This window comes from Oncorhynchus keta, chromosome 9 (genome assembly GCF_023373465.1).
Source record: "Oncorhynchus keta strain PuntledgeMale-10-30-2019 chromosome 9, Oket_V2, whole genome shotgun sequence".
Classification (NCBI taxonomy): domain Eukaryota; kingdom Metazoa; phylum Chordata; class Actinopteri; order Salmoniformes; family Salmonidae; genus Oncorhynchus; species Oncorhynchus keta.
In genome coordinates this window covers 6911924-6939166 of record NC_068429.1, presented here as the reverse complement: position 1 = coordinate 6939166, position 27243 = coordinate 6911924, and the positions used below count along the sequence as shown (strand labels likewise).

General features: G+C 45.7%; 2 protein-coding genes across 48 annotated transcripts in view; both read left to right on the top strand.

Moving 5' to 3' along the window:
* LOC118373115 (phospholipid-transporting ATPase IC-like) overlaps positions 1-11584 on the top strand; it is a 48590-nt gene extending 37006 nt beyond the window's left edge. The window contains exons 16-28 of the mRNA XM_052525018.1: positions 241-429; positions 1415-1527; positions 1769-1933; positions 2897-3008; positions 3398-3473; positions 4030-4162; positions 5866-6154; positions 6436-6659; positions 7207-7290; positions 7937-8182; positions 8461-8599; positions 9162-9292; positions 9584-11584. Coding sequence (XP_052380978.1) covers positions 241-429; positions 1415-1527; positions 1769-1933; positions 2897-3008; positions 3398-3473; positions 4030-4162; positions 5866-6154; positions 6436-6659; positions 7207-7290; positions 7937-8182; positions 8461-8599; positions 9162-9292; positions 9584-9805 — 2123 coding nt within the window. The 3' untranslated portion in view covers positions 9806-11584. The remainder of the gene's footprint in view (positions 1-240; positions 430-1414; positions 1528-1768; positions 1934-2896; positions 3009-3397; positions 3474-4029; positions 4163-5865; positions 6155-6435; positions 6660-7206; positions 7291-7936; positions 8183-8460; positions 8600-9161; positions 9293-9583) is intronic.
* Positions 11585-11975: 391 nt separating this feature from the next.
* The window catches only part of LOC118373116 (WD repeat-containing protein 7), a 401772-nt gene continuing 386504 nt past the window's right edge, over positions 11976-27243 (top strand). For 44 of the 47 annotated variants that reach the window (XR_008142316.1, XR_008142328.1, XR_008142323.1 and 41 more), the window contains exons 1-4: positions 12690-12816; positions 20479-20650; positions 23932-24038; positions 26506-26584. Coding sequence is in view for 4 of the 47 variants with exons in the window: in XM_052525009.1 (XP_052380969.1) it covers positions 12791-12816; positions 20479-20650; positions 23932-24038; positions 26506-26584 (384 nt within the window). In the remaining 43 variants the exon portion in view is untranslated. Of the gene's footprint in view, positions 12125-12193; positions 12257-12689; positions 12817-20478; positions 20651-23931; positions 24039-26505; positions 26585-27243 lie in introns of those variants that run through there. The other 3 variants (XM_052525011.1, XM_052525012.1, XM_052525013.1) reach the window with 3 other exon arrangements.

Genomic DNA, 27243 nt, shown 5'->3' with positions numbered 1-27243 from the left:
GCCTGGTCCTTAACGGAAAAAAACATGCTCAATGGAGAATTTATTGAAAATCTTTCTTAGACCAGGATCAATCTTTATCTGCGTCTGGGGGAACCGGCCCAATATTTATTTAACAGAAACATACACAAACTGGTAGTCTTAGTTTAGTGTACTACAGACACTGATGAATAGTCTATAATACAGGTGTAACATAACCTCTGACCTCAGAGTTGATGTGCGTCTGTTGTCCTGAATCCTCAGATGAGTTGGTGTACCAGGCAGCCTCTCCTGACGAGGGGGCTCTGGTGACGGCTGCCAGGAACTTCGGTTTTGTGTTCCTGTCCCGTACCCAGGACACCATCACCATCAGCGAGATGGACCAGGAGATGACCTACGAGGTGTTGGCCCTGCTCGACTTTAACAGCGACCGCAAGCGCATGTCCATCATCCGTGAGTGACAGTTTTAAGTCTGTGATCCCTGGGACTTTTGTAGGGTTGAAAAACTCTGGATATTTTTGGAGTTCCCAGGTTTGTTCGAATTCCTAGTTGGATAATTCCCTCCCTGTTTTATTCCCTCCCTGTTTCATTCCCTCCCTGTTTTATTCCCTCCCTGGGAACCTCTCTGTTTTATTCCCTCTCTGTTTTATTCCCTCTCTGTTTTATTCCCTCTCTGTTTTATTCCCTCTCTGTTTTATTCCCTCCCTGTTTTATTCCCTCCCTGTTTTATTCCCTCCCTGTTTTATTCCCTCCCTGGGAACCTCCCTGTTTTATTCCCTCTCTGTTTTATTCCCTCCCTGTTTTATTCCCTCCCTGGGAACCTCCCTGTTTTATTCCCTCCCTGTTTTATTCCCTCTCTGTTTTATTCCCTCTCTGTTTTATTCCCTCTCTGTTTTATTCCCTCTCTGTTTTATTCCCTCCCTGGGAACCTCCCTGTTTTATTCCCTCTCTGTTTTATTCCCTCTCTGTTTTATTCCCTCTCTGTTTTATTCCCTCTCTGTTTTATTCCCTCTCTGTTTTATTCCCTCTCTGTTTTATTCCCTCCCTGTTTTATTCCCTCCCTGTTTTATTCCCTCCCTGTTTTATTCCCTCCCTGGGAACCTCCCTGTTTTATTCCCTCTCTGTTTTATTCCCTCCCTGGGAACCTCCCTGTTTTATTCCCTCCCTGGTTTTATTCCCTCCCTGTTTTATTCCCTCCCTGTTTTTATTCCCTCCCTGTTTTTATTCCCTCCCTGTTTTTATTCCCTCTCTGTTTTTATTCCCTCTCTGTTTTATTCCCTCCATGGGAACCTCCCTGTTTTATCCTCCAGCTGACCAGGGTTTTTGGGGAACTTTGGGAAAGCTGGAATTTTGCAAAATTAGCCCTTTCACTGTGACCATCTCCCTAATGTGCTGTCTTCTCTCTCTGTCTCTCTCTCACCCACTCTCACACACACAGTGAGGTTCCCCGATGGCCGGATCCGTTTGTACTGTAAAGGAGCAGACACGGTCATCTACGAACGCCTCTCTCCTAACTCCAGACACAAGGAAGTGACTCAGACGGCTCTGGATGTGAGTCAACAATATCTGTTCTGGGGTGTTGTTTTAATATGGCAGGTGTCTCAAACTCCATCATAGTTTGAGACCTCTGCTGTACGACTTTGAGCCTATGTGGAGTTGCAGTGGCCTTAGTTTGGCGTGTTGTTGAACTCCTTGTGGTCACGTAACAAATTAAACTTGAGCTCAAATAGTTTCTCAAAAAAATAAGACGATGCATGTTTTTCATTGGTGCATCCATTCTCTTCCCTTGTAGATCTTTGCCAACCAGACTCTCCGGACCCTGTGTTTGTGTTATAAGGATATCAGTAAGCAGGAGTTTGACGCCTGGGCTAAGAAGCACAAGGATGCCAGTGTTGCTATGGGCAACAGGGAGGCTGCTCTAGATCGAGTGTATGAACAGATTGAGAACAACCTCATGGTAGGACACACTCCAAATACTTAAATCAATCAAGTCACTTCTACAATGTAGAGGGCTGGCATTTTGGTCAGGATCGTTAAGATATAAGATGCCTCTGTCTTCACGTAAACTGTTTTTTTAAACTGTTATTTTACCAGGTAAGTTGCCTGAACACATTCTCATTTACAGCACTGACCTGGGGAATAGTTTGTATGTGTTTATTACGGATCCCCAATAGTTCCTACCAAGGCAGCAGCTACTCTTCCTGGGGTTTATTATGGATCCCCATTAGTTCTTACCAAGGCAGCAGCTACTCTTCCTGGGGTTTATTATGGATCCCCATTAGTTCCTGCCAAGGCAGCAGCTACTCTTCCTGGGGTTTATTATGGATCCCCATTAGTTCCTGCCAAGACAGCAGCTACTCTTCCTGGGGTTTATTATGGATCCCCATTAGTTCCTGCCAAGGCAGCAGCTACTCTTCCTGGGGTTTATTATGGATCCCCATTTGTTCCTACCTATGGCAGCAGTTACTCTTCCTGGGATTTATTAGGGATCCCCATTAGTTCCAACCTGAACCAGGTTGCAGGCACTAGTTACAGTTTGAAGCTTTCTCTTGAGTCGGCATCCTAATGAAAGCCAGTCGATATTTAAAATCACCCAGAAAATATACTTCTCTGTTGATATCGCATTACATTATCAAGCATTTCACACATATTATCCAGATACTGACTGTTAGCACTTGGTGGTCTATAGCAGCTGCCCACCAGAATTTACAGTGGAGAGTGGGGATGAACGAGCCAGTTGGAAGCTGGGGATGATTAGGTGGCCACGTTGGTATGAGGGCCAGATTTGTAAATGTAATCAGGACACCGGGTTTAACACCCTTTATCTTGTGTTACCAAATACATCTGACTCTTTATTTTATTAAAGCCGCCACGTTCTGCTCTGAAAAGTCACCCGGTTGACTTCCATGTCCTTTCGCAGATGATCGGAGCGACTGCCATCGAGGACAAGCTCCAGGATGGGGTTCCTGAGACCATCGCCAAGCTGGCAAAGGCTGACATCAAGATATGGGTTCTCACCGGAGATAAGAAAGGTGAGGGAGGAGAAATGTGTGAGAGGAGAAAGGTGTGAGAGGAGAAAGGTGAGAGGAGAAGGGTATTAAAGGTGTGTTCACATGGTGGCCAGCCTTCATCTGGAATGTATATCTCTCTATGTAACCGGGGACTGGGCTTTACAGTCGGGTTCCATCCCTGTTCCCTATTTAACACACTGCCAGGGCCATGGGAGTGCACTTCTGTACAGTATAGGGAATATGGTTCCACTTGGGCTGCAGCCCATGTTTACCTCCCAACAATGTGTTACTGTTGATTTAATGACTGAGAACATCTTGAGCTGCTAGTTCACCGAGTTCGCCTCTTGATGGATTAAATGTGTATTGATGACATTAACATGAACATTTTCTTTAATATCTCCTCCCTGCAGAAACGGCTGAGAACATTGGCTATTCCTGTGAGCTGCTTACCGATGACATGCAGATCCACTATGGAGATGATATCAAGTAGGTTTAAGATACTAGAGGAGAAGTGTAGGTCTATGGGCCCCAGTGCTTGATGTGAGTCATCCGTGTGTAGCTGTGCTGCTGTAAAGGCTAGGCTACTGCTGTAAAGGCTAGGCTACTGCTGTAAAGGCTAGGCTACTGCTGTAAAGGCTAGGCTACTGCTGTAAAGGCTAGGCTACTGCTGTAAAAGGCTAGGCTACTGCTGTAAAGGCTAGGCTATTGCTGTAAAGGCTAGGCTATTGCTGTAAAGGCTAGGCTATTGCTGGAAAGGCTAGGCTATTGCTGGAAAGGCTAGGCTATTGCTGGAAAGGCTAGGCTATTGCTGGAAAGGCTAGGCTATTGCTGGAAAGGCTAGGCTACTGCTGGAAAGGCTACGCTACTGCTGGAAAGGCTAGGCTATTGCTGGAAAGGCTATTGCTGGAAAGGCTAGGCTACTGCTGGAAAGGCACCTGCTGTATTTGCAGAGTGAAGTTATGATAATACACTGTTACAGAGAGTGTAGTTGCGTGTAAGATGTAGTTCTAATGTTTCACGGTCTTGTGTCTGTGTGTGATAGTGAGAAGCTGCGAATCAGTCAGGCAAGCCGGAGGGACCAGCTGCCTGCGTCCGGTCGAACCAGGAAGAAGGTTCCGGATCCGTTCTTCCCCGAGCCTGGCAAGAACGCACTCATCATCACTGGAGGCTGGCTGGTGAGTGTACATGTACATTACATTTAAGTCATTTAAGCAGACGCTCTTATCCAGAGCGACTTACAAATTGGTGCATTCACCTTATGACATCCAGTGGAACAGCCACTTTACAATAATGCATCTAAATCTTGTAACGCCAGGGTAGTGGGTTCGATTCCCGGGACCACCCATACGTAGAATGTATGCACACATGACTGTAAGTCGCTTTGGATAAAAGCGTCTGCTAAATGGCATATATTTATATATTTTTTATCCTGTCCTAGGTATTCCTTAAAGAGGTGGGGTTTCAGGTGTCTCCGGAAGGTGGTGATTGACTCCGCTGTCCTGGCGTCGTGAGGGAGTGTGTTCCTCCATTGGGGAGCCAGAGCAGCGAACAGTTTTGACTGGGCTGAGCGGGAACTGTACTTCCTCAGTGGTAGGGAGGCGAGCAGGCCAGAGGTGGATGAACGCAGTGCCCTTGTTTGGGTGTAGGGCCTGATCAGAGCCTGGAGGTACTGAGGTGCCGTTCCCCTCACAGCTCCGTAGGCAAGCACCATGGTCTTGTAGCGGATGCGAGCTTCAACTGGAAGCCAGTGGAGAGAGCGGAGGAGCGGGGTGACGTGAGAGAACTTGGGAAGGTTGAACACCAGACGGGCTGCGGCGTTCTGGATGAGTTGTAGGGGTTTAATGGCACAGGCAGGGAGCCCAGCCAACAGCGAGTTGCAGTAATCCAGACGGGAGATGACAAGTGCCTGGATTAGGACCTGCGCCGCTTCCTGTGTGAGGCAGGGTCGTACTCTGCGGATGTTGTAGAGCATGAACCTACAGGAACGGGCCACCGCCTTGATGTTAGTTGAGAACGACAGGGTGTTGTCCAGGATCACGCCAAGGTTCTTAGCGCTCTGGGAGGAGGACACAATGGAGTTGTCAACCGTGATGGCGAGATCATGGAACGGGCAGTCCTTCCCCGGGAGGAAGAGCAGCTCCGTCTTGCCGAGGTTCAGCTTGAGGTGGTGATCCGTCATCCACACTGATATGTCTGCCAGACATGCAGAGATGCGATTCGCCACCTGGTCATCAGAAGGAGGAAAGGAGAAGATTAATTGTGTGTCGTCTGCATAGCAATGATAGGAGAGACCATGTGAGGTTATGACAGAGCCAAGTGACTTGGTGTATAGCGAGAATAGGAGAGGGCCTAGAACAGAGCCCTGGGGACACCAGTGGTGAGAGCGCGTGGTGAGGAGACAGATTCTCGCCACGCCACCTGGTAGGAGCGACCTGTCAGGTAGGACGCAATCCAAGCGTGGGCCGCGCCGGAGATGCCCAACTCGGAGAGGGTGGAGAGGAGGATCTGATGGTTCACAGTATCGAAGGCAGCCGATAGGTCTAGAAGGATGAGAGCAGAGGAGAGAGAGTTAGCTTTAGCGGTACGGAGCGCCTCCGTGATACAGAGAAGAGCAGTCTCAGTTGAATGACTAGTCTTGAAACCTGACTGATTTGGATCAAGAAGGTCATTCTGAGAGAGATAGCGGGAGAGCTGGCCAAGGACGGCACGTTCAAGAGTTTTGGAGAGAAAAGTGTAGACTACTGCTAGTTACTGTTGCTGTTCAATAATTACATAGACATTTTTAATTTCATTGTTTTGTGAGGTTTTTCTTTCGTGAACAAAAGCGTATATATATTTTTTCTAAAGACTAAATAGGCGCGTCTGTCTCTCTCCACAGAACGAGATCTTATACGAGAAAAAGAAGAAACGTCGCCGCCTTCGCTTGAAGCGTCTCGGACGGAGACCCGCCTCTGCCACGCCCCAGGACTCCACCCAGCCAATCGACGACTGGGAGAAGGAGAGTCGTCAGGTGGACTTTGTGAACATGGCGTGCGAGTGCGAGGCCGTCATCTGCTGCCGGGTCACGCCAAAACAAAAGGCCAACGTGGTCAGCCTGGTGAAGAAGTACAAGAAGGCTGTCACGCTGTCCATCGGAGACGGAGCCAACGACGTCAACATGATCAAGAGTACGCCAGGAGATTTTATTTGGTTTACTGTTAAATTATTCATGATTTGTTATCGCTGAATTTACATTTACATTTAAGTCATTTAGCAGACGCTCTTATCCAGAGCGACTTACAAATTGGTGCATTCACCTTATAGTTTTCACCACAAAGCCTTTTGTAGTGAAGTGTTGTGTGATATCTACTCCCCCTTTGCGAACTCCTCACCTCTTCAGTTGTTGGAGACAAATTCTCTGTTTTTGTTTCACTCTCACCTCTCTCTCTCTCTCTCTCTCTCTCTCCAGCTGCAGACATCGGTGTGGGTATATCTGGACAGGAGGGCATGCAGGCGGTGATGTCCAGTGACTATGCCTTCGCTCAGTTCCGGTACCTGGAGCGTCTCCTGCTGGTCCACGGTCGCTGGTCCTACATCCGCATGTGCAAGTTCCTCCGCTACTTCTTCTTCAAGAACTTTGCCTTCACCCTGGTCCACTTCTGGTACTCCTTCTTCAATGGGTTCTCAGCTCAGGTGAGGGAATGTTCTAGAGGTAGCGTGTATCCCAACTGGTACAATATTCCCTAAATAGTGCATTACTTTAGACCAGAGCCCTAGGGTGCCATTCAGGGCACCATCTGTCTATACTGCATTTTCAACGACCACTTATCTAGACTGACTTCAAAACCCCCACGTTACTTTTGTACCATATACTATGGTACATATACGGTGGTACATATACTATGGTACATATACACCATTGTACGTATACTATGGTACTTATACTATGGTACATATGATTGATCCTAAATGTGGACATGTATTTGATGATAGAGGGGCGGCAGGATATCCTAGTAGTTAGAGCGTTGGGCCAGTAACTGAAAGGTTGCTCGATCGAATCCCGAGCTGACAAGGTAAAAATCTGTCATTCTGCCCCCCTGAACAAGGCAGTTCCCTGGTAGGCCGTCATTGTAAATAAGAATTTGTTCTTAACTGACTTGCCTAGTTAAATAAAGTTGAAATAAAATCTAAAAATAGAGGAGTAATTTGTGTGATATATGATTTTATGATACTTCTCCAGGTTGCCTATGAAGATTGGTTCATCACCTTGTACAATGTGATGTACAGCTCTCTCCCTGTCCTGCTGGTTGGCTTGTTGGATCAGGTAAGCTATTAAGGAGATACATGTAGAATGTTTGTCATTTTTGAAAATGCCCATAAATATGTCCAAATCTAATTTGTATTTGTCACATGCTTCGTAAACAACAGTGAAATAGTTACTTACAGGACCTTCGTCAACAATGCAGAGAGAGAGAACTTTGAGAAATAATACTGTAGGAAAGTAATAAAACAATGAGTAATGATAAATTGGCTATTCACACTGGGCACCAGTTGTCTTCAAATGCAGGCTTTATATAGAGGGAACAGGCTTTGTGTTCACTGTTTTTAATGATGAACATTGAATGAAAACTCCCATCTTATTCCGATCATATGACACGTCAATGTTAAGCTAATACAGTGGTTCCCAAACTTGGGTACGGGATACTGTGTGGGATCCCCCTGGGCCCATTGAGAAAACATTTCAGCTTATTATCAAACAAATGATGTTCAAATGGGTATAGAATACAACCGCTTAGTGACAACAAAGGATCTCTTAAACTACTACAATTTAGTGAATATGAACACACAGCCTTAACAAGCCTTGTCCAAGTGGAGTCCCCTGCATTTAAGTGTAAATTTGGGATAATGTGCAGTACAAGTTTGGGAAGCCCTGAGCTAATATGAAATGTATATTTCCTGTTTCCTTGAAGGATGTGAACGACAAGCTGAGCAGAAAGTTTCCCAAGTTATACCTTCCTGGTCAGCAGGGGGCGCTGTTCAACTACAAGAACTTCTTCATCAGTCTGTTCCACGGCATCTTCACCTCTCTCGTGGTCTTCTTCATCCCGTACGGGGCGTTCCTCCAGACCATGGGGCAGGACGGAGAGGCACCGTCAGACTACCAGTCCCTCGCTGTGGTCATGGCCTCTTCTCTCATCTTCACTGTCAACCTGCAGGTAGCTGACTTGTTCCTCAATGGATTTATTGATTGGTGGATTGATTATGTTTATTTACATTTACATTTAAGTCATTTAGCAGACGCTCTTATCCAGAGCGACTTACAAATTTGTGCATTCACCTTACTGTCCTTCAAAAGGGAAATTCATTCCATAACTCACATGTAGACACAAGAAACAAACTCTGGTGTACAAGCCTATTTTTATAGCAAGTGCTGTTTCCTCCTGCAGTGTTGGAATAGATGATGTAACTTCCTGTCTCTCATACTCTCTCCCAGATATCTCTGGAGACGTCATACTGGACCTTTGTGAACTGCTTCGGCGTCCTCTGCAGTATAGCCATATACTTCGGCATCATGTTCGATATCCACAGTGCAGGAATCCACGTCATCTTCCCATCAACCTTCACTTTCACCGGTGAGTTCTGCCTCTTCAGATCTGGGTCCAGACATACGGATGAAAACAGACTAAAACCAGGAGAGACTTCCTGGACCTTGTGTAACAGTATAACTTTAGACCGTCCCCTCGCCCATACCCGGGACCCTCTGCACACATCAACAACAGTCACCCACGAAGCATCGTTACCCATCGCTCCACAAAAGCCGCGGCCCTTGCAGAGCAAGGGGAACTACTTCAAGGTCTCAGAGCAAGTGACGTCACCGATTGAAACGCTATTTAGCGCGCACCACCGCTAACTAAGCTAGACGTTTCACATCCGTTACACTTGTATGCCCTAATGAATACTATCCTGGGTCGTGTTCATTCGGCCACACAGACGATAGCAAAACGTTTCACAATGGAGAATGAATGTTTCTTATTGGACAAGTTTCTGTAGTATAACCCCCCTGTCAGTTTTCTTCCAGTTTGCACCTTATGAACATGACCCTGGTCATATGGCTCCTGTCACAGATGGTGATGGTGAGTATTTACTGTGCTTTTCTAACCCAGCGTGTGTGTTTTGTATTTCTGTGTGTGTCAGGTGTAGCCCCTAACGCGCTCAGACAGCCCTATCTGTGGCTGACCATCATCCTGACTGTGGGAATCAGCCTGCTACCTGTCATCTTCATTCAGTTCCTCTGCAAAACCATATGGCCGTCCGTTGGAGACAACGTAAGGCCTAGCTACCACTAACCCGAAAATGACTTTACTCATAATGTCTTGATATCTGTAATATGTGTGATCTGTCCAGGGTACGGGCTTGTTGCCTCTGCAATATTGTGAGAGATTTTTTTGTATCCGAGATCTGTGGATTGTGGGGGCGTTCGAAATGGAAAAATCTGGAAAACTACATCCTGTCTCAAGTGCTCTTGAATAAAACCCACCACACATCCATATTTTTTAAAACTTGTTTATGAACGATTTTATGAATGTTTATTGAATAATTGTTTCCCACCGACGCAGGTCCAGAGGAACAGGAAGAAGTATGAGGAGGAAGAGGAGGAGGAGAAGAAGAAACCGGCTCCGTTCCAGCGCGACAGACGCTCCCGCCGCTCGGCCTACGCCTTTTCTCACTCCCGGGGTTACGCCGACCTCATCGCGTCAGGCCGCAGCATCCGACGGCGGCCTGCTGTAGCTCGCCCCGACCCAAGGGACAGTATTACAGAGGTCCCCTCAAGCCAGTAACATATGAGGGGGACTCACCGGCCTGGCACTAGACTGGTCCCAGATCTGTTTGTGCGGTCTTGTCTACTCATAGACTTGCATATGGAAAGAATAGGTATAAAAATGTATAGATGTAAAGTTACACAATGTCTATGGTGACAATGACCAGAGGAGTTGGCAGGACAACACAAACAGATCTGGGATCAGGTTAGCCTGTCCCTATTTTTTTTTTTTTAAATGTTACCTTTATTTAACCTGGCAAGTCAGTTAAGAACAAATTCTTATTTTCAATGACGGCCGAGGAACTATGCATCTGGAACTGAGAACATACCACTGGGCCTCATCTCACCGACCTGGCACGGTCTGAATTTATGCAAAGACTCTAACCATCCAAAAGCTCACTGAAGCACTACTATTCATGTTTTATACGGTTTATTGTGAAAACAAAAACCAATGTTTTAATCTCCAGAATTTTTAAGTCTTATTTTAGTTCTCCTCACCTGGATGGTTGGAGCATTGCTCGTCATCATTGGGTACTCCTGACATACCTTGGCCCGTATTCATGAAGCCTCAAGGGTTAGAGCGCTGATCTAGGACCAGGTCCCCCTCCCCCCGTACATATAATCTTATTCATATGATCAAAAAGGGGAAATGTATGTTTGAGCAGCACTTTGTGAATACGGGCCATGGAGTATTTGGTTATGTTTCCTATCACGGTGTAATAATGCTATCTATTGCAGGGGTTGCATTTCATCTGGATCTTGGAGTTTAAAAAAAAAAAATCTTAATTTAATATATTGTGATTTATTGTTGGTTTGGATTTAAATGTACTGGATCCGTTTTTAAATGTGTACTTGCAGTCAGAAAAGGGTGTCATAATCAATCATATATTTTATTAATGCTCAAGAATTTCAGCTTTTTTTTGTTTTTGTCGGCTCGTAAGGAAGCTCCTAAGTGGTGGATCCTAACTAGATGATACTTCTTTTTTTTGTTTTTTCATTTTATGGTGTCTTTTCGGCTGTAAGTCATTTGACATACTTCATATGGACATGGTTATATTGTATACATGCTTTTTAAAGATGAACCAGTTGTTTACATCAGCCTCTATAGAACCCCGCTGCACCTCTGGACATGCGCGCTATCTGTTGTTTTACCTGAGCCAAATAACCCCCTTTTCAAATTCAAAACCGGATGCTTGTCGCCTGCTAGTAGTATTCTGAGATGCCAGTAGACATAACTCTCAAATTTTAATCAATGAAGTATGAATGGATTCGAGGATTTGCCATTTTAATGATGTCTTTCTATTGACTTGACATTTCATAACATTTTATATAGTCGGACCATAGAAATAGAACTCATTCTGGTTCACTGTCTCAGTCTACAAGGATGTGGGTATTTGCATTGAGACTCAGCCATGGTGATTTGCCAAATACACAATTTTCCTTTTATATATCAGCCTTGAATCAATATGACCCTTCAACTGAAACAATACTCTGCGAGTGTGTCAGAAATAGCACTTTAATCCCTATATAGTGCACTACGTTGGACCAGGGCTCTGGTAGAAAGTTGTGCACTATATAGGGATTGAAGTGCCATTTGGGACAGTCGTGTTTATTCTGTTACATACTTGTTTCTCTGTGTATAAAGTGACATATCTACACAAACCTTGAGCAAATAGTTAGTCCATTTGGGATACAGCAACAGATCCATTGGACAACTCCTTATCACTACCGTTTTAAAAACTTGTTTTTAGCATTTTGTGTAAAAATGACTTTGAATAAAAACTACCGATACAGAGAAGCTTTCGTGTCTCAAACTATAGATGGGGGGGAGTAAAATGTTTCTGCCTAGAAGCAGTCACTATATTGCTGTTCTCCACTTTTCATATGTCAAATCAAATTGTATTTGTCACATGCGCCGAATACAACCGTTGCAGTAGATCTTACCGTGAAATGCTAACAAGCCCGAAAGACATTATCGTTCGGTGGGAGAAACATACTCCACCCACACAATTTTTTTTTAGTTTTATACAACACTAACCCCAGCAGTGGGACATGTGCTCCACCTGCAGTCCAAGAACTGGATTGATTACCATTATGAATATCCATTTGCCACAACCAAGATGGTTGCCAGCGCAAGACGTTTATTTTCTTACGGCAGTAAATATCGATTAACGGCAACGCCGACCGCTGTCCCGTAATCAGCTGACTTGAGAGGATCTGCAAATATCCCGAGTGGAGTAATCAAGACGAATTAGACTACCGATGACCTACACTGACCGAGTACTTCATCAATACTGTTCCCTAGAAAAGTTTAATGGTGCAGTATAACCTGTCATAGGTAAGTGTATAAAACGTATTTGTCCATTTTAGCTTTATTTTGTTTTTTTACCAGGAAGTTGCGACATATAGGTGCTTTAATGTCAGCTAGCTAAGCTAACACCTGCTAGCGAAGCCAACGGTTTTGACCAAGGTATGCAGCAATATAGTGAATAATACTGTACTGTCTTTTGTTACACGACGTTTTACTTACACTGGCATACGTGGATATCATAGCTAGCTATGGTTGTGTCTGTCAACGTATAATGTGCTAGCTAAGCTCATATGTGTCAACCCATCATTATCTGGCTAATATCAATATCTCGCAACGATTTGCATCCAAAGTCTGTAATAATCGATAACCCAGTTACATGATACAGAGAAGATTGAGCTTCTTCCATTGACACACATGGTAAATAACTCATTGAGTTGGTTATTTCATGCACCCAAACCTTTGAACAGGCATGCTGTCTGGTTGTTTGGTGATCATCCATTGAATGAGTTTTTTTTGCGCAAGATCTTCTGTAATGTCTTCTGCACGCATTTCACGGTAGACTTACTGCATCCTGTTCCCTACACTTGAAGTACCCTTTTTATAGCTGATTTTTTTTGTTGTTTTTAAAATATTTATGTCAGGGTGTTTCGGAACAGTATTGTGGATTCACTTGTTCTCTGTGTTTGGAAAGAGATGCTAGTAATGAGTGGGCGTTCCGGGTAAGTTACATGGTGTCATCGTTCAGCCTTTTGTAGCTACCGCACTGTTTCCCAGGCTGCCAGTCGGCATTGTAGGAAGGACCCTATAAAAATAAACTTGACGCAATTCAACAATATTGACAAAGGTATTGAATTTAATAGGTAATCCACTACACGGCCACTGTCAAATGATTACATTGATCATAAGACAAGAACAGAATGGATAAGAGACCAGGATAATTCCCCGTCTGCCGAGGCTCGGATGTGCGATGCGCGCAGCTGCAACTTCGTTTAGCCGTTAGCGGTGATGCTAATGAAAAATCTATTTGTATATGGAAATTATTTTTCTCAATTAAATGTTAATTACAAAGTAGACTGTTAACGTTATTTGATTTACAAACTCTACCATCGTATGCGCGTTACAAAAACACTCCCGAACAACAGCTAGTAGGTCCACACTGGAATTAAAGGGTAGGCCTCACTACACCACAAAATCAAGTGGTCTCCATATGTGGTTGTGGACTTAGAACATCCAATGTAGGTGTTCAGGCAAAAAATACAACTGGGTTTTATAGGGCCCTATCAGCAGAGAGTAGAGTGGTTATGGTATCCTCAGTCGTTCTACAATGTAAGCTACCTGATACTGGACTAGTCATGCTATTAATATAATACAAGCTTACTTGCATTGATACCTTTTAATGTCAATGTATTGTACACAAAATGATCAACTTATTGGTTGCCAAGATCAAATTGTGTTTGTCACATGTGCCAAATATAGCCTTACAGTGAAATGCTTACTTACAAGCCCTTAACCGACAGTGCAGTTCAAGAAATAGTTACACTTTTTATTTAGGATATGTTAACAGTAGAATTGCATAATCACAAGGCTATATACAGGGGACACTGGTACCGAGTGAATGTGCAGGGGTACAGTTTAGTGTAGGTAATTTGTACATGTAGATAGGGGTGAAGTGACTATGCATAGATAGCAGCAGTGTAAAACCAAATGGGGGGGGGTCAATGTAAATAGTCTGGTTGGCCATTTTTATTAATTGTTAAGCAGTATTATTGCTTGGCCATTTTGATTAATTGTTAAGCAGTATTATTGCTTGGCGGAAGAAGCTGTTAAAGAGCCTTTTGGCCCTCTACTTGGTGTCCTGGTACCGTTTGCCGTGCGGTAGCAGAGAGATCACTCTATGACTTGGGTGACTGGAGTCTTTGATAATTCTTTGGGCCTTCCTCTGACGCTGCCTGATATGGAAGGAAGCTTGGCCCCATTGATGTACTGGGCCTTAAGTACTACCCTGTGTAGCGCCTTTCGGTTGAAGGCCGAGCAGTTGCCATACCAGGCAGTGATGCGACCAGTCGGGATGCTCTCGATAGTGCAGCTGTAGAACCTTTTGAGGATCTGTGGACCCATGCCAAATCGTTTCTGTCTCCTGAGGGGGAAAAGGTGTTGTCGTGCGCTCTTCATGAATGTCTTGGTATGTTTGGACCATGAAGGAATTTAAACTCTTGACCCTCTCCGACTACAGCCCCGTCAACATAAACGGGGGCCTGTTTGGCTCTCCTTTTCCTGTTGTCCACGATCAGCTCCTTTGTTTTGCACACATTGAGGGAGAGGTTGTTGTCCTTTCACCACACTGCCAGGTCTCTGACCTCCTTATAAGCGGTCTCATCGTTGTTGGTGATCAGGTGACACTGTTGTGTCGTCAGCAAACTTAATGATGGTGTTGGAGTCGTGCTTGGCCAGTCGTCAGTGACAGGGAGTACAGGAGGGGACTAAGCACGCACCCCTGAGTGGAACCGGTGTTGAGGATCTGCGTGGCAGATGTTTTTTTGCCATCCCTTACCACCTGGAGGTGGCCCATCAGGAAGTCCAGGATCCAATTGCAGGAGGAAGTGTTTGGTCCCAGGGTCCTTAGCTTTGTGGGCACTATGGTGTTGAATGCTGAGCTGTAGTCAATGAATAGCATTCTCACATAGGTGTTCCTTTTGTCCAGGTGGGAAAGGGCAGTATGGAGTGTATTCGAGATTGCGTCATCTGTGGATCTGTTGAGATGATATGCAACTTGGAGTGTGTCTAGGGTTTCCGGGGTGATGGTATTGATGTGAGCCATGACTAGCATTTCAAAGCACTTCATGGCTACCGACTTGAGTGGTACATGAAATTAGTATTTTAGGCAAGTTACCTTTGCATTCTTGGACCCAGGGACTATGGTGGTCTGCTTGAAACATGTAGGTATTGCAGACTCAGTCAGGGAGAGGTTGAAAATATCAGTGTGGACACTTGCCAGTTGATCCACACTGTACACATCCTGATAATCCGTCTGTCCCCGCTGCTTGTGAATGTTGACCTGTTTTATGGTCTTGCTTACATCGGCTGTGGAGAACATGATCACACAGTCGTCCGGAACAGCTGGTGCTCTCATGCATGCTTCAGTGTTGCTTACATCGGCTGTGGAGAACATGATCACACAGTCGTCCGGAACAGCTGGTGCTCTCATGCATGCTTCAGTGTTGCTTACATCGGCTGTGGAGAACATGATCACACAGTCGTCCGGAACAGCTGGTGCTCTCATGCATGCTTCAGTGTTGCTTACATCGGCTGTGGAGAACATGATCACACAGTCGTACGGAACAGCTGGTGCTCTCATGCATGCTTCAGTGTTGCTTACATCGGCTGTGGAGAACATGATCACACAGTCGTCCGGAACAGCTGGTGCTCTCATGCATGCTTCAGTGTTGCTTGCCTCGAAGCCAGCATAAAATGCATTTTTCTCGTATGGTAGGCTTATGTCACTGGGCAGCTCGGGTCTGGGTGTCGCTTTGTAGTCTGTAATAGTTTGCAAGCCCTGCCATATCCGACTAACGTCAGAGCCGGTGTACGAGACATCAATCTTAGTCCTGTATGTACGCTTTGCCTGTTTGATGGTTCTTTTGAGAGCATAGCAGGATTTCTTATGAGTGGGGTATGTACTTACGGCCACTGTGGGGACAACGTCCTCAATGCACTTATTGATGAAGCTGGGGACCGAGGTGATATTCTTCTCAATGCCATTGGATGAATCCCAGAACATATTCCAGTCTGTGTCAGCAAAACAGTCCTGTAGTGTAGCATCTGTGTCATCAGACCACTTCCTTATTGAGCGAGTCACTGGTACTTCCTGCTTAAATTTTTGCTTGTAAGCAGGAATCAGGAGGACAGAATTATGATGAGATTTTGCCAAATGGAGGACAGGAGAGAGCTTTGTATGCGTCTCTGTGTGTGGAGTAAAGGTGGTCTAGAATATTTTTTTCTTCTTCTCTGGTTGGACATGTGACATGCTGGTAGAAATATGGTTAAACGGATTTAAGTTTCCCTGCATTAAAGTCCCCGGCCACTAGGAGTGCCACTTCTGGATGAGCATTTTCCTGTTTGCTTTTGGCCTACAGCTCGTTGAGTGCGGTCTTAGTGCCAGCATTGGTTTGTGGTCGTACAGTTCAAGTCGGAAGTTTACATACACCTTAGCCAAATACATTTAAACTCAGTTTTTCACAATGCTTGACATTTAATCCTAGTAAAAATTCCCTGTCTTAGGTCAGTTAGGATCACCACTTTAGTTTAAGAATGTGAAATGTGAGAATAATAGTAGAGATAATGATTTATTTCAGCTTTTATTTCTTTCATCACATTCCCAGTGGGTCAGACGTTTACATACACTCAATTAGTATTTGGTAGCGTTGCCTTGAAATTGTTTCACTTGGGTCAAACGTTTCGGGTAGCCTTCCACAAGCTTCCCACAATAAGTTGGGTGAATTTTGGCCCATTCCTCCTGACAGAGCTGGTGTAACAGAGTCAGGTTTGTAGGCCTCCTTGCTCACACACACTCTTTCTGTTCTGCCCACGAATGTTCTATAGGATTGAGGTCAGGGTTTTGTGATGGCCACTCCAATACCTTGCCTTTGTTGTCCTTAAGCCATTTTGCCACAACTTTGAAAGTATGCTTGGTGCCATTGTCCATTTGGAAGATCCATTTGCGACCAAGCTTTAACTTCCTGACTGATATCTTGATGTTGCTTCAATATATCAAATCAAATGTATTTATATAGCCCTTCGTACATCAGCAGATATCTCAAAGTGCTGTACAGAAACATAATTGTCCTGCCTCATGATGCCATCTATTTTGTGAAGTGCACCAGTCCCTCCTGCAGGAAAACACCCCCACAACATGATGCTGCCACACCCGTGTTTCACAGTTGGGATGGTGTTCTTCGGCTTGCAAGCCTTCCCCCTTTTCCTCCAAACATAACGATGGTCATTATGGCCAAACAGTTCTATTTTTGTTTCATCAGACCAGAGGACATTTCTCCAAAAACTACAATCTTTGTCCCCATGTGCAGTTACAAACCATAGTCTGCCTTATTTTTATGGCAGTTTTGGAGCAGTGGCTTCTTCCTTGCTGAGCAACCTTTAAGGTTATGTCGGTATAGGACTCGTTTTACTGTGGATATAGATACCTTTGTACCCGTTTCCTCCAGCATCTTTACAGGGTCCTTTGCTGTTGTTCTGGGATTGACTTGCCCTTCTCGCACCCAAGTACGTTCATCTCTAGGAGACAGAACGCATCTCCGTCATGAGTGGTATGACGGCTGCGTGGTCCCATGATGTTTATACTTGTGTACTATTGTTCGTACAGATGAACGTGGTACCTTCAGGCATTTGGAAATTGCTCCCAAGGATGAGCCAGACTTGTGGAGGTCTACACATTTTTTTCCCCCTGAGGTCTTGGCTGATTTCTTTTGATTTCCCCATGATGTCAAGCAAAGAGGCACTGAGTTTGAAGGTAGGCCTTGAAATATCAAATCAAATCAAATTTATTTATATAGCCCTTCGTACATCAGCTGATATCTCAAAGTGCTGTACAGAAACCCAGCCTAAAACCGCAAATAGCAAGCAATGCAGGTGTAGAAGCATGGTGGATAGGAAAAACTCCCTAGAAAGGCCAAAACCTAGGAATAAACCTAGAGAGGAACCAGGCTATGTGGGGTGGCCAGTCCTCTTCTGGCTGTGCCGGGTGGAGATTATAACAGAACATGGCCAAGATGTTCAAATGTTCATAAATTACCAGCATGGTCCAATAATAATAAGGCAGAACAGTTGAAACTGGAGCAGCAGCACGGCCAGGTGGACTGGGGACAGCAAGGAGTCATCATGTCAGGTAGTCCTGAGGCATGGTCCTAGGGCTCGGGGCCTCAGAGAGAGAGAGAGAGAAAGAAAGAGAGAGTTAGAGAGAGCATACTTAAATTCACACAGGACACCGCATAAGACAGGAGAAGTAGTCCAGATATAATAAACTGACCCTAGCCCCCGACACAACCTACTGCAGCATAAATACTGGAGGCTGAGACAGGAGGGGTCAGGAGACACTGTGGCCCCATCTGAGGACACCCCCGGACAGGGCCAAACAGGAAGGATATAACCCCACCCACTTGGCCAAAGCACAGCCCCCACACCACTAGAGGGATATCTTCAACCACCAACTTACCATCCTGAGACAAGGCCGAGTCTAGCCCACAAAGATCTGCGCCACGGCACAACCCAAGGGGGGGGGCAACCCAGACAGGAAGATCACATCAGTGACTCAACCCACTCAGGTGACGCACCCCTCCCAGGGAAGGTATGAAATCCACAGGCACACCTCCAATTGACTCAAATGATGTCAATTAGCCTATCAGAAACTTCTAAAGCCATGACATAATTTTCTGGAATTTTCCAAGCTGTTCAAAGGCACAGTCAACTTCTGACCCACTGGAATTGTGATGCAGTGAATTATAAATGAAATAATCTGTAAAAAAAATTGTTGGAAAAATGACTTGTCATGCACAAAGTAGATGTCCTAACCGACTTGCCAAAACTATAGTTTGTTGACAAGACGAGTTTTAATAACTCTAACCTAAGTGTATGTAAACTTCCGACTTCAATTGTATATAGACGGCTACGAATAATCTAGATGAATACTCTCTCTTGGTAGGTAGTGTGGTCTACAGTTTATCGTGAGGTACTCTACCTAGGCTTCTTGAGAGGTTCGTCCTGTGCCTAGGCCTGATGTTGTTGCTATAGGTGATGGAATGGGAAGATAATGATGCCTGTTGCAACCTGCCAGCCTGCCGCCTCAGTCCTCCCACTGCTCTGTCCTCCTCACCTATTATCGATGCAGCTGCTTGTTGTGAAAGCTTAACTTCTTGTTTCTTTCGATGCGGATAGGTTATCACGACACAAAGTGTGCTAACACAAAACCAATAACAATAGGTTACAAAATATACGCAGTTCACAGTCCTGCCCTGTTCATTTCGCCAACAGACGGCACATGTTGTTCTGTACGTTACACAGGTTGTGTCCTAAATCGCAGCCTATTCCCTACAAAGCACTATGTGGTTCTATGGATCGCCCTCACTTCACTGACTCCATGTCCTGCTGTTGTGTGCATGCTGCCTGATTTTGATTGATTAAACTCTGAAAGCCTGTGGGGAGAGATTGGTGGTAGACTTTGAAAGTCAAAAGCAGTGTGTCACTGTCTAGTACTAGTTTGTTGGATTGATAGCAGAGGTAGTTCTGGTGCTACGACAGCGATATCACTGAATTATACAAAAATGAAGCTGATGCATCTTGGGAAGATAAAAGTGATGTTCCGCAGGCTCAGGTCTGCTCTGACTGAGACAACTCATGAGTGCATCATAAGGTACTGTACTGCCGATTTTTAAACTTGGAAACTGAATGACACATGACTTAGGCCTAACCTTTTGTGTTTTCAGTTTTCTAGAAGAATCTAGATGTGTCTCTAATCCCTAGCCTCCATTTTATGGCTTATTAAAAAAAAATAAGAAAATAAGTTTTGGCTAGACGATTAGGAATTATTTTCACGGTTTGTCTGCTTGTTTGGAAGGATGTTGACCAGTAGACATTTTGCAGTAAAATTAGTTGTAATAGTGTAGGCTGTTCTGTTGTTCAGTACCATTTCACATGGGTTATCTCCACAGTTCTGCTTTTATTTCATCTACAGTTTGATCTTTACATTTAATCTGGATATTGTGCTTGGGACTTAGCTTTCACACATGAGTCATATTGAGCTATGTTACTACGGGGCAGTAATGTTCAATAGGTGAATGATTGTGTAGCATTAAACAGATGGCCATTCATTTGTTTTCAAGAGCCTATTTTAACCATTGTAATTCTTGACTGAATTTTTGAATGTGATTCATGGGCTTTCGGCCAGGTCATGAAAGCACTCTGACCTAAAGTTGGCAGTTGGTTCTGCTTTTCTTTGTTATGCCTTGGTAATGGTCTCTGTCTTTCATTGGAGAAAATTCCTGTTTTGCGTTGCTTCCCTAAAACTAACCTTAGTGACAGAGATACCGATGGCCTATCTTATGATTGTGTGAGTGTCACAATAGTCCTTCATGTTTTATTTGAATTACCACAGACTATTGACCGTAGATTTGTGAAGAGGTTATTGGAAAGTGTGGAATTGATCTGAAACTACTCTAATAACTCTCTAACTCAGTAACGGTACGTCACCCACTGTAAAGTCTATGGTCTGCCCTTCAATAATGACCTTGATGACCTCGATGCTGCCTTGTGTAGTGCCCTCCCACCAATGTTTGTCAGCTCTTTAACTCTTTCCCTCTCTCTCCTCTCTACAGGTCAACAGAGAAAATGTCAGGAAACAGCCTGGTTTTACCCATAGTGCTGTGGGGCCGGACGGCGCCCACTCACTGCATCTCCAGCCTGCTGGTCATGGATGACCTCGCCACCATCATCACCGGCTGCCACGATGGACAGATCTGCATTTGGGACATGACCTCTGACCTCGAGGTAAGCCTGACGTGACCTTTGACCTCCAAACATGCGTTTTGTTTCCGGAAGGTAAACATGTTACTCACTCTGGTTATATATGGACCCCCCAAAAAGAAAGTTTTTCCACGTAGGCCAGGGATTGGCAACAGGTGGCGCGGGGGTGCAAAGATTTTGTGAGAATTTTGGTTTTTGGTCAAAAAAGATTGTAAAATCACCAGGGTTTAATTTAGGAAATCTGTTCCCAAGTATTCCCACAAATAAATAATAAATTAACGTGATGCCGTCTCAATGAAATTAACCGTGTCGTTATCGGGGCTTGTCTTTAGCAAAATTACTAAGAATAAACCAAATGGTCAGTTGTCAACACCACATTAAGGTGTGGGGACATTAATTGTATGAAAATAACGAACTAGCAACTCTATTTCCCTGTCTGTCCGTCAACAATGCATCTGCGGGAGCGTGGCGGCTCTCAAAAACAGACCGCAGAAACGGCTGGCCGCTACTTTCCCAGGATATTGTTTGTGAGGAGATTTGACTTCCGGGTTAAGTGGGCGAGTGTTAAGAAGCGCGGTTTGGCGGTTAATGTTTCGTAGGACTCATGACTTGACCTTTGCCACCCGAGCCTGTTGTGTCGTTGCAGCGATGAGACGATCAAAATTGGGGGTAAAATACAACAGAAAAATACATAATACTTTATCCTTGGTAGTAAATCTCTGTTGCTTATTACACATCTTAGATGCTTATTACAGCCTTGTCTCTCCATGCAGAAAATGGATAAAGTATTGTCGCGTATTACACATCTTAGATGCTTATTACAGCCTTATCTCTCCATGCAGAAAATGGATAAAGTATTGTCGCGTATTACACATCTTAGATGCTTATTACAGCCTTGTCTCTCCATGCAGAAAATGGATAAAGTATTGTCGCGTATTACACATCTTAGATGCTTATTACAGCCTTGTCTCTCCATGCAGAAAATGGATAAAGTATTGTCGCGTATTACACATCTTAGATGCTTATTACAGCCTTGTCTCTCCATGCAGAAAATGGATAAAGTATTGTCGCGTATTACACATCTTAGATGCTTATTTACATTTACATTTAAGTCATTTAGCAGACGCTCTTATCCAGAGCGACTTACAAATTGGTGCATTCACCTTATGACATCCAGTGGAACAGCCACTTTACAATAGTGCATCTAAATCTTTTAAGGGGAGGGGGGGGGGTGAGAAGGATTACTTTATCCTATCCTAGGTATTCCTTAAAGAGGTGGGGTTTCAGGTGTCTCCGGAAGGTGGTGATTGACTCCGCTGTCCTGGCGTCGTGAGGGAGTTTGTTCCACCATTGGGGGGCCAGAGCAGCGAACAGTTTTGACTGGGCTGAGCGGGAACTGTACTTCCTCAGTGGTAGTGGTAGTGGTACTTCCTCAGTGGTAGGGAGGCGAGCAGGCCAGAGGTGGATGAACGCAGTGCCCTTGTTTGGGTGTAGGGCCTGATCAGAGCCTGGAGGTACTGAGGTGCCGTTCCCCTCACAGCTCCGTAGGCAAGCACCATGGTCTTGTAGCGGATGGGAGCTTCAACTGGAAGCCAGTGGAGAGAGCGGAGGAGCGGGGTGACGTGAGAGAACTTGGGAAGGTTGAACACCAGACGGGCTGCGGCGTTCTGGATGAGTTGTAGGGGTTTAATGGCACAGGCAGGGAGCCCAGTCAACAGCGAGTTGCAGTAATCCAGACGGGAGATGACAAGTGCCTGGATTAGGACCTGCGCCGCTTCCTGTGTGAGGCAGGGTCGTACTCTGCGGATGTTGTAGAGCATGAACCTACAGGAACGGGCCACCGCCTTGATGTTAGTTGAGAACGACAGGGTGTTGTCCAGGATCACGCCAAGGTTCTTAGCGCTCTGGGAGGAGGACACAATGGAGTTGTCAACCGTGATGGCGAGATCATGGAACGGGCAGTCCTTCCCCGGGAGGAAGAGCAGCTCCGTCTTGCCGAGGTTCAGCTTGAGGTGGTGATCCGTCATCCACACTGATATGTCTGCCACACATGCAGAGATGCGATTCGCCACCTGGTCATCAGAAGGGGGAAAGGAGAAGATTAATTGTGTGTCGTCTGCATAGCAATGATAGGAGAGACCATGTGAGGTTATGACAGAGCCAAGTGACTTGGTGTATAGCGAGAATAGGAGAGGGCCTAGAACAGAGCCCTGGGGGACACCAGTGGTGAGAGGGCGTGGTGAGGAGACAGATTCTCGCCACGCCACCTGGTAGGAGCGACCTGTCAGGTAGGACGCAATCCAAGCGTGGGCCGCGCCGGAGATGCCCAACTCTGAGAGGGTGGAGAGGAGGATCTGATGGTTCACAGTATCGAAGGCAGCCGATAGGTCTAGAAGGATTATATATATATATATATAGTATTGTCGCGTATTACACATCTTAGATGCTTATTACAGCCTTGTCTCTCCATGCAGAAAATGGTTTTGATAGACTAGAATGGTTACATCTCTGGTCTGTCTTGGAACACGTGGGACTTGGCTCCAATTTCATTCATATGATTAAAATACTATATGCTAATCCATCAGCCATAGTAATTGGAGGAAATAACTGTTCTGTTCAGAATCACTAGAAGCCCAGGTCATCTACTTCATTCCATTATACATAGACATGCTATTTTACTGTATCAAGACAATGTATCTCAATCGGTCCCAAACACATTGATCATAGATTCATTTTATAATTTAACAATTTTTATTTTATTTTACCTTTATTTAACCAGGCAAGTCTTAAGAACAAATTATTATTTTCAATGAAGGCCTCGGAACAGTGGGTTAACTGCCTTGTTCAGGGGCAGAACGACAGATTTGTACCTTGTCAGCTCAGGGGTTTGAACTCTCAACCTTCCGGTTACTAGTCCAACGCTCTAACCACTAGACTACTCAGCCTTACTGTTTCCCCGATGGAGGCCCACGGGTTCATGTTTTACAAACGTACATTGAAATAAATGATGTACTTGCAAAACAGTTTTGTGCTTAGTTTTGGTCAATTTGCGGTGTACACATTATTTGCATTTTCCGGCCACCAGACCATTCACTCTCAACATAAAATTGTTGCGTGGCTGAATCTAGTTGCCTACCCCCTGATGTAGGCCAGGCACACCTGAGTGGCCTGTGTAATGTTGTTACTGTGTTAATTCGCAGGTATAAGAGGATCTTAATGTGAAAGTGAAACAGCGGTGTGCCTCTGTCCTGATTGGTTGCCTGGTTTACCTGACTTGACTGTCCTGTCTCCTGTGCTGTTCTCAGATCAGTCCCAGGGCCATGTTGTTCGGTCACACAGCCTCCATCACCTGCCTGTCTAAAGCCAGCCCCTGCAGTGACAAGCAGTACATCGTCAGCGCCTCAGAGAGTGGGTGAGTAGTGACTACAGTGGTGGGCGTGCGCCACAGGGAGTACAGTGGTGGGCGTGCGCCACAGGGAGTACAGTGGTGGGCGTGCGCCACAGGGAGTACAGTGGTGGGCGTGCGCCACAGGGAGTACAGTGGTGGGCGTGCGCCACAGGGAGTACAGTGGTGGGCGTGCGCCACAGGGAGTACAGTGGTGGGCGTGCGCCACAGGGAGTACAGTGGTGGGCGTGCGCCACAGGGAGTACAGTGGTGGGCGTGCGCCACAGGGAGTACAGTGGTGGGCGTGCGCCACAGGGAGTACAGTGGTGGGCGTGCGCCACAGGGAGTACAGTGGTGGGCGTGCGCCACAGGGAGTACAGTGGTGGGCGTGCGCCACAGGGAGTACAGTGGTGGGCGTGCGCCACAGGGAGTACAGTGGTGGGCGTACGCCACAGGGAGTACAGTGGTGGGCGTGCGCCACAGGGAGCCAATCAGTTGTGTTGTGACATGTTAGGGGTGGTATACAGAAGACAGCCCTATTGCAAGGACTTTGACAGTTTCTTCAAGTGCAGTCGCAAATACCATCAAGCGCTATGATGAAACTGGCTCTCATGAGGACCGCCACAGGAAAGGAAGATCCAGAGTTACCTCTGCTGCAGAGGATAAGTTCGTTAGAGTTACCAGCCTCAGAAATTGCAGCCCAAATAAATTCTTCAAGGAGTTCAAGTAACAGACACATCTCAACATCACCTATTCAGAGGAGACTGTGTGAATCAGGCCTCCATGGTCGAATTGTTGCAAAGAAACCACTACTAAAGGAAACCAATAAGAAGAAGAGACTTGCCGGGGCCAAGAAACACGAGCAATGAACATTAGACCGGTTGGGATCTGTCACCGTTGTCTTTGTGAGACGCAGAGTAGGTGAACGGATGATCTCCACATGTGTGGTTCTGACCGTGAAGCATGGAGGAGGAGGTGTTATGGTGTGGGGGTACTTTGCGGGTGACGCTGTGATTTATTTAGAATTCAAGGCACACTTAACCTGCATGGCTACTACAGCGTTCTGCAGCGATACGCCTCCCATCTGGTTTGCGCTTAGTCCCACTATCATTTGTTTTTCAACAGAACAATTACCCAAAACACATCTCCGGGTTGTGTAAAGGGCTATTTGACCAAGAAGTATTGTGATGGAGTGCTGCATCAGATGACCTGGCCTCCACAATCACCTGACCTCAACACAATTGAGATGATTTGGGATGAGTTTGACCGCAGAGTGAAATAATGGCACTCAACAAGTGCTCAGCATATGTGGGAATTCCTTCAAGACTATTGGACATGTATTCCAGGTGAAGCTAAGTTGAGAGAATGCCAGGAGTGTGCATAGCTGTCATCAAGGCAAAGGGTGGCTACTTTGAAGAACCTCAAATATAAAATATATTTTGATTTGTTTAACACTTTCTTTTTTGGTAATACATGATTCCATATGTGTTACACTACATGACTAAAAGTACCTGCTCGTCAAACATCTCATTACAAAATGATGGGCATTAATATGGAGTTGGACCCCCTTTGCTGCTATAAAAGCCTCCACTCTTATGCTTTCCGCTAGATGATGGAACATTCCTGCAGGGAGTGTTAGTGAGGTCGGGCACTGATTTTGGGCGGTAAGGCCTGGCTTGCAGTCAGAGTTCCAATTCAGCCCAACGGGTTGAGGTCAGGGCTCTGTGCAGGCAATCAAGTTCTTCCACACCGATCTTGACAAACCATTTCTGCATGGACCTCACTTTTTGCAGGGGGGCATTGTCATGCTGAAACGGGAAAGGGCCTTCCCCAAACTGATGCCACCAAGTTGGAAGCACAGAATCGTCTAGAATGTCATTGTATGCTGCAGCGTTAAGATTTCCCTTCACTGGAACTGAGGCCTAACCCAAACCATGAAAAACAGCCCCAGACAATTATTCCTCCTCCACCAAATTTGACAGTTGGCACTATGCATTGTGGCAGTTGTTGCTGACCAGTTGTTGCGCTGACGTTGCTTCCAGAGGCAATTTGGAACTCTGTAGTGAGGACAGACGATTTGTACTCGCTACGCTTTAAAGCACTCGTCGGTCCCATTCTGTGAGCTTGTGTGGCTTACCACTTCGCGGCTTAGCCGTTGTTGCTCCTAGACGTTTCCACTTTACAGTAACAACACATACAGTTGACCGGGGCAGCTCTAGCAGGGCAGGAATTTTAAGAACTGTCTTGTTAGAAAGGTGGCATCCTATGATGGTGCCATGTTGAAAGTCACTGAGCTCTTCATTAAGGCCATTCTACTGCCAATGTTTGTCTATGGAGATTGCATGGCAGTGTGCTCCATTTTATAAATCTGTCAGCAACGGGTGTGGCTGAAACAGCCGAATCAACTTATTTGAAGGGGTGTCCACATATTTTTGTATGTATGGTATCAGTTATTGCTCTAATGTTGTCTATTCACCATCTGCTTTGTGTGCAGGGAGATGTGCTTGTGGGATGTCAACGATGGACGCTGTATTGAGTTCACTAAGCTGGCCTGCGCTCACACCGGGATCCAGGTAACGTATATGGTTTGTTTTCTCACCACGTATCTGTAGTCCACGGCTGTAGTCCACGGCTGTAGTTCACGGCTGTAGTCCACGGCTGTAGTTCACGGCTGTAGTTCACGGCTGTAGTCCACGGCTGTAGTCCACGGCTGTAGTCCACGGCTGTAGTCCACGGCTGTAGTCCACGGCTGTAGTCCACGGCTGTAGTTAAAGGCTGTAGTCCACGGCTGTAGTCCACCTGGACTAGTCCCCCGAGACTGTTGCTCCACCTGGACTAGTCCCCCGAGACTGTTGTTCCACCTGGACTAGTCCCCCGAGACTGTTGTTCCACCTGAACTAATCCCTGGATACTGTTGTTCCACCTGGACTAGTCCCCTGAGACTGTTGTTCCACCTGGACTAGTCCCCTGAGACTGTTGTTCCACCTGGACTAGTCCCCTGAGACTGTTGTTCCACCTGGACTAGTCCCCTGAGACTGTTGTTCCACCTGGACTAGTCCCCTGAGACTGTTGTTCCACCTGGACTAGTCCCCTGAGACTGTTGTTCCACCTGGACTAGTCCCCTGAGACTGTTGTTCCACCTGGACTAGTCCCCTGAGACTGTTGTTCCACCTGGACTAGTCCCCTGAGACTGTTGTTCCACCTGGACTAGTCCACTGAGTACCTTCTGGAG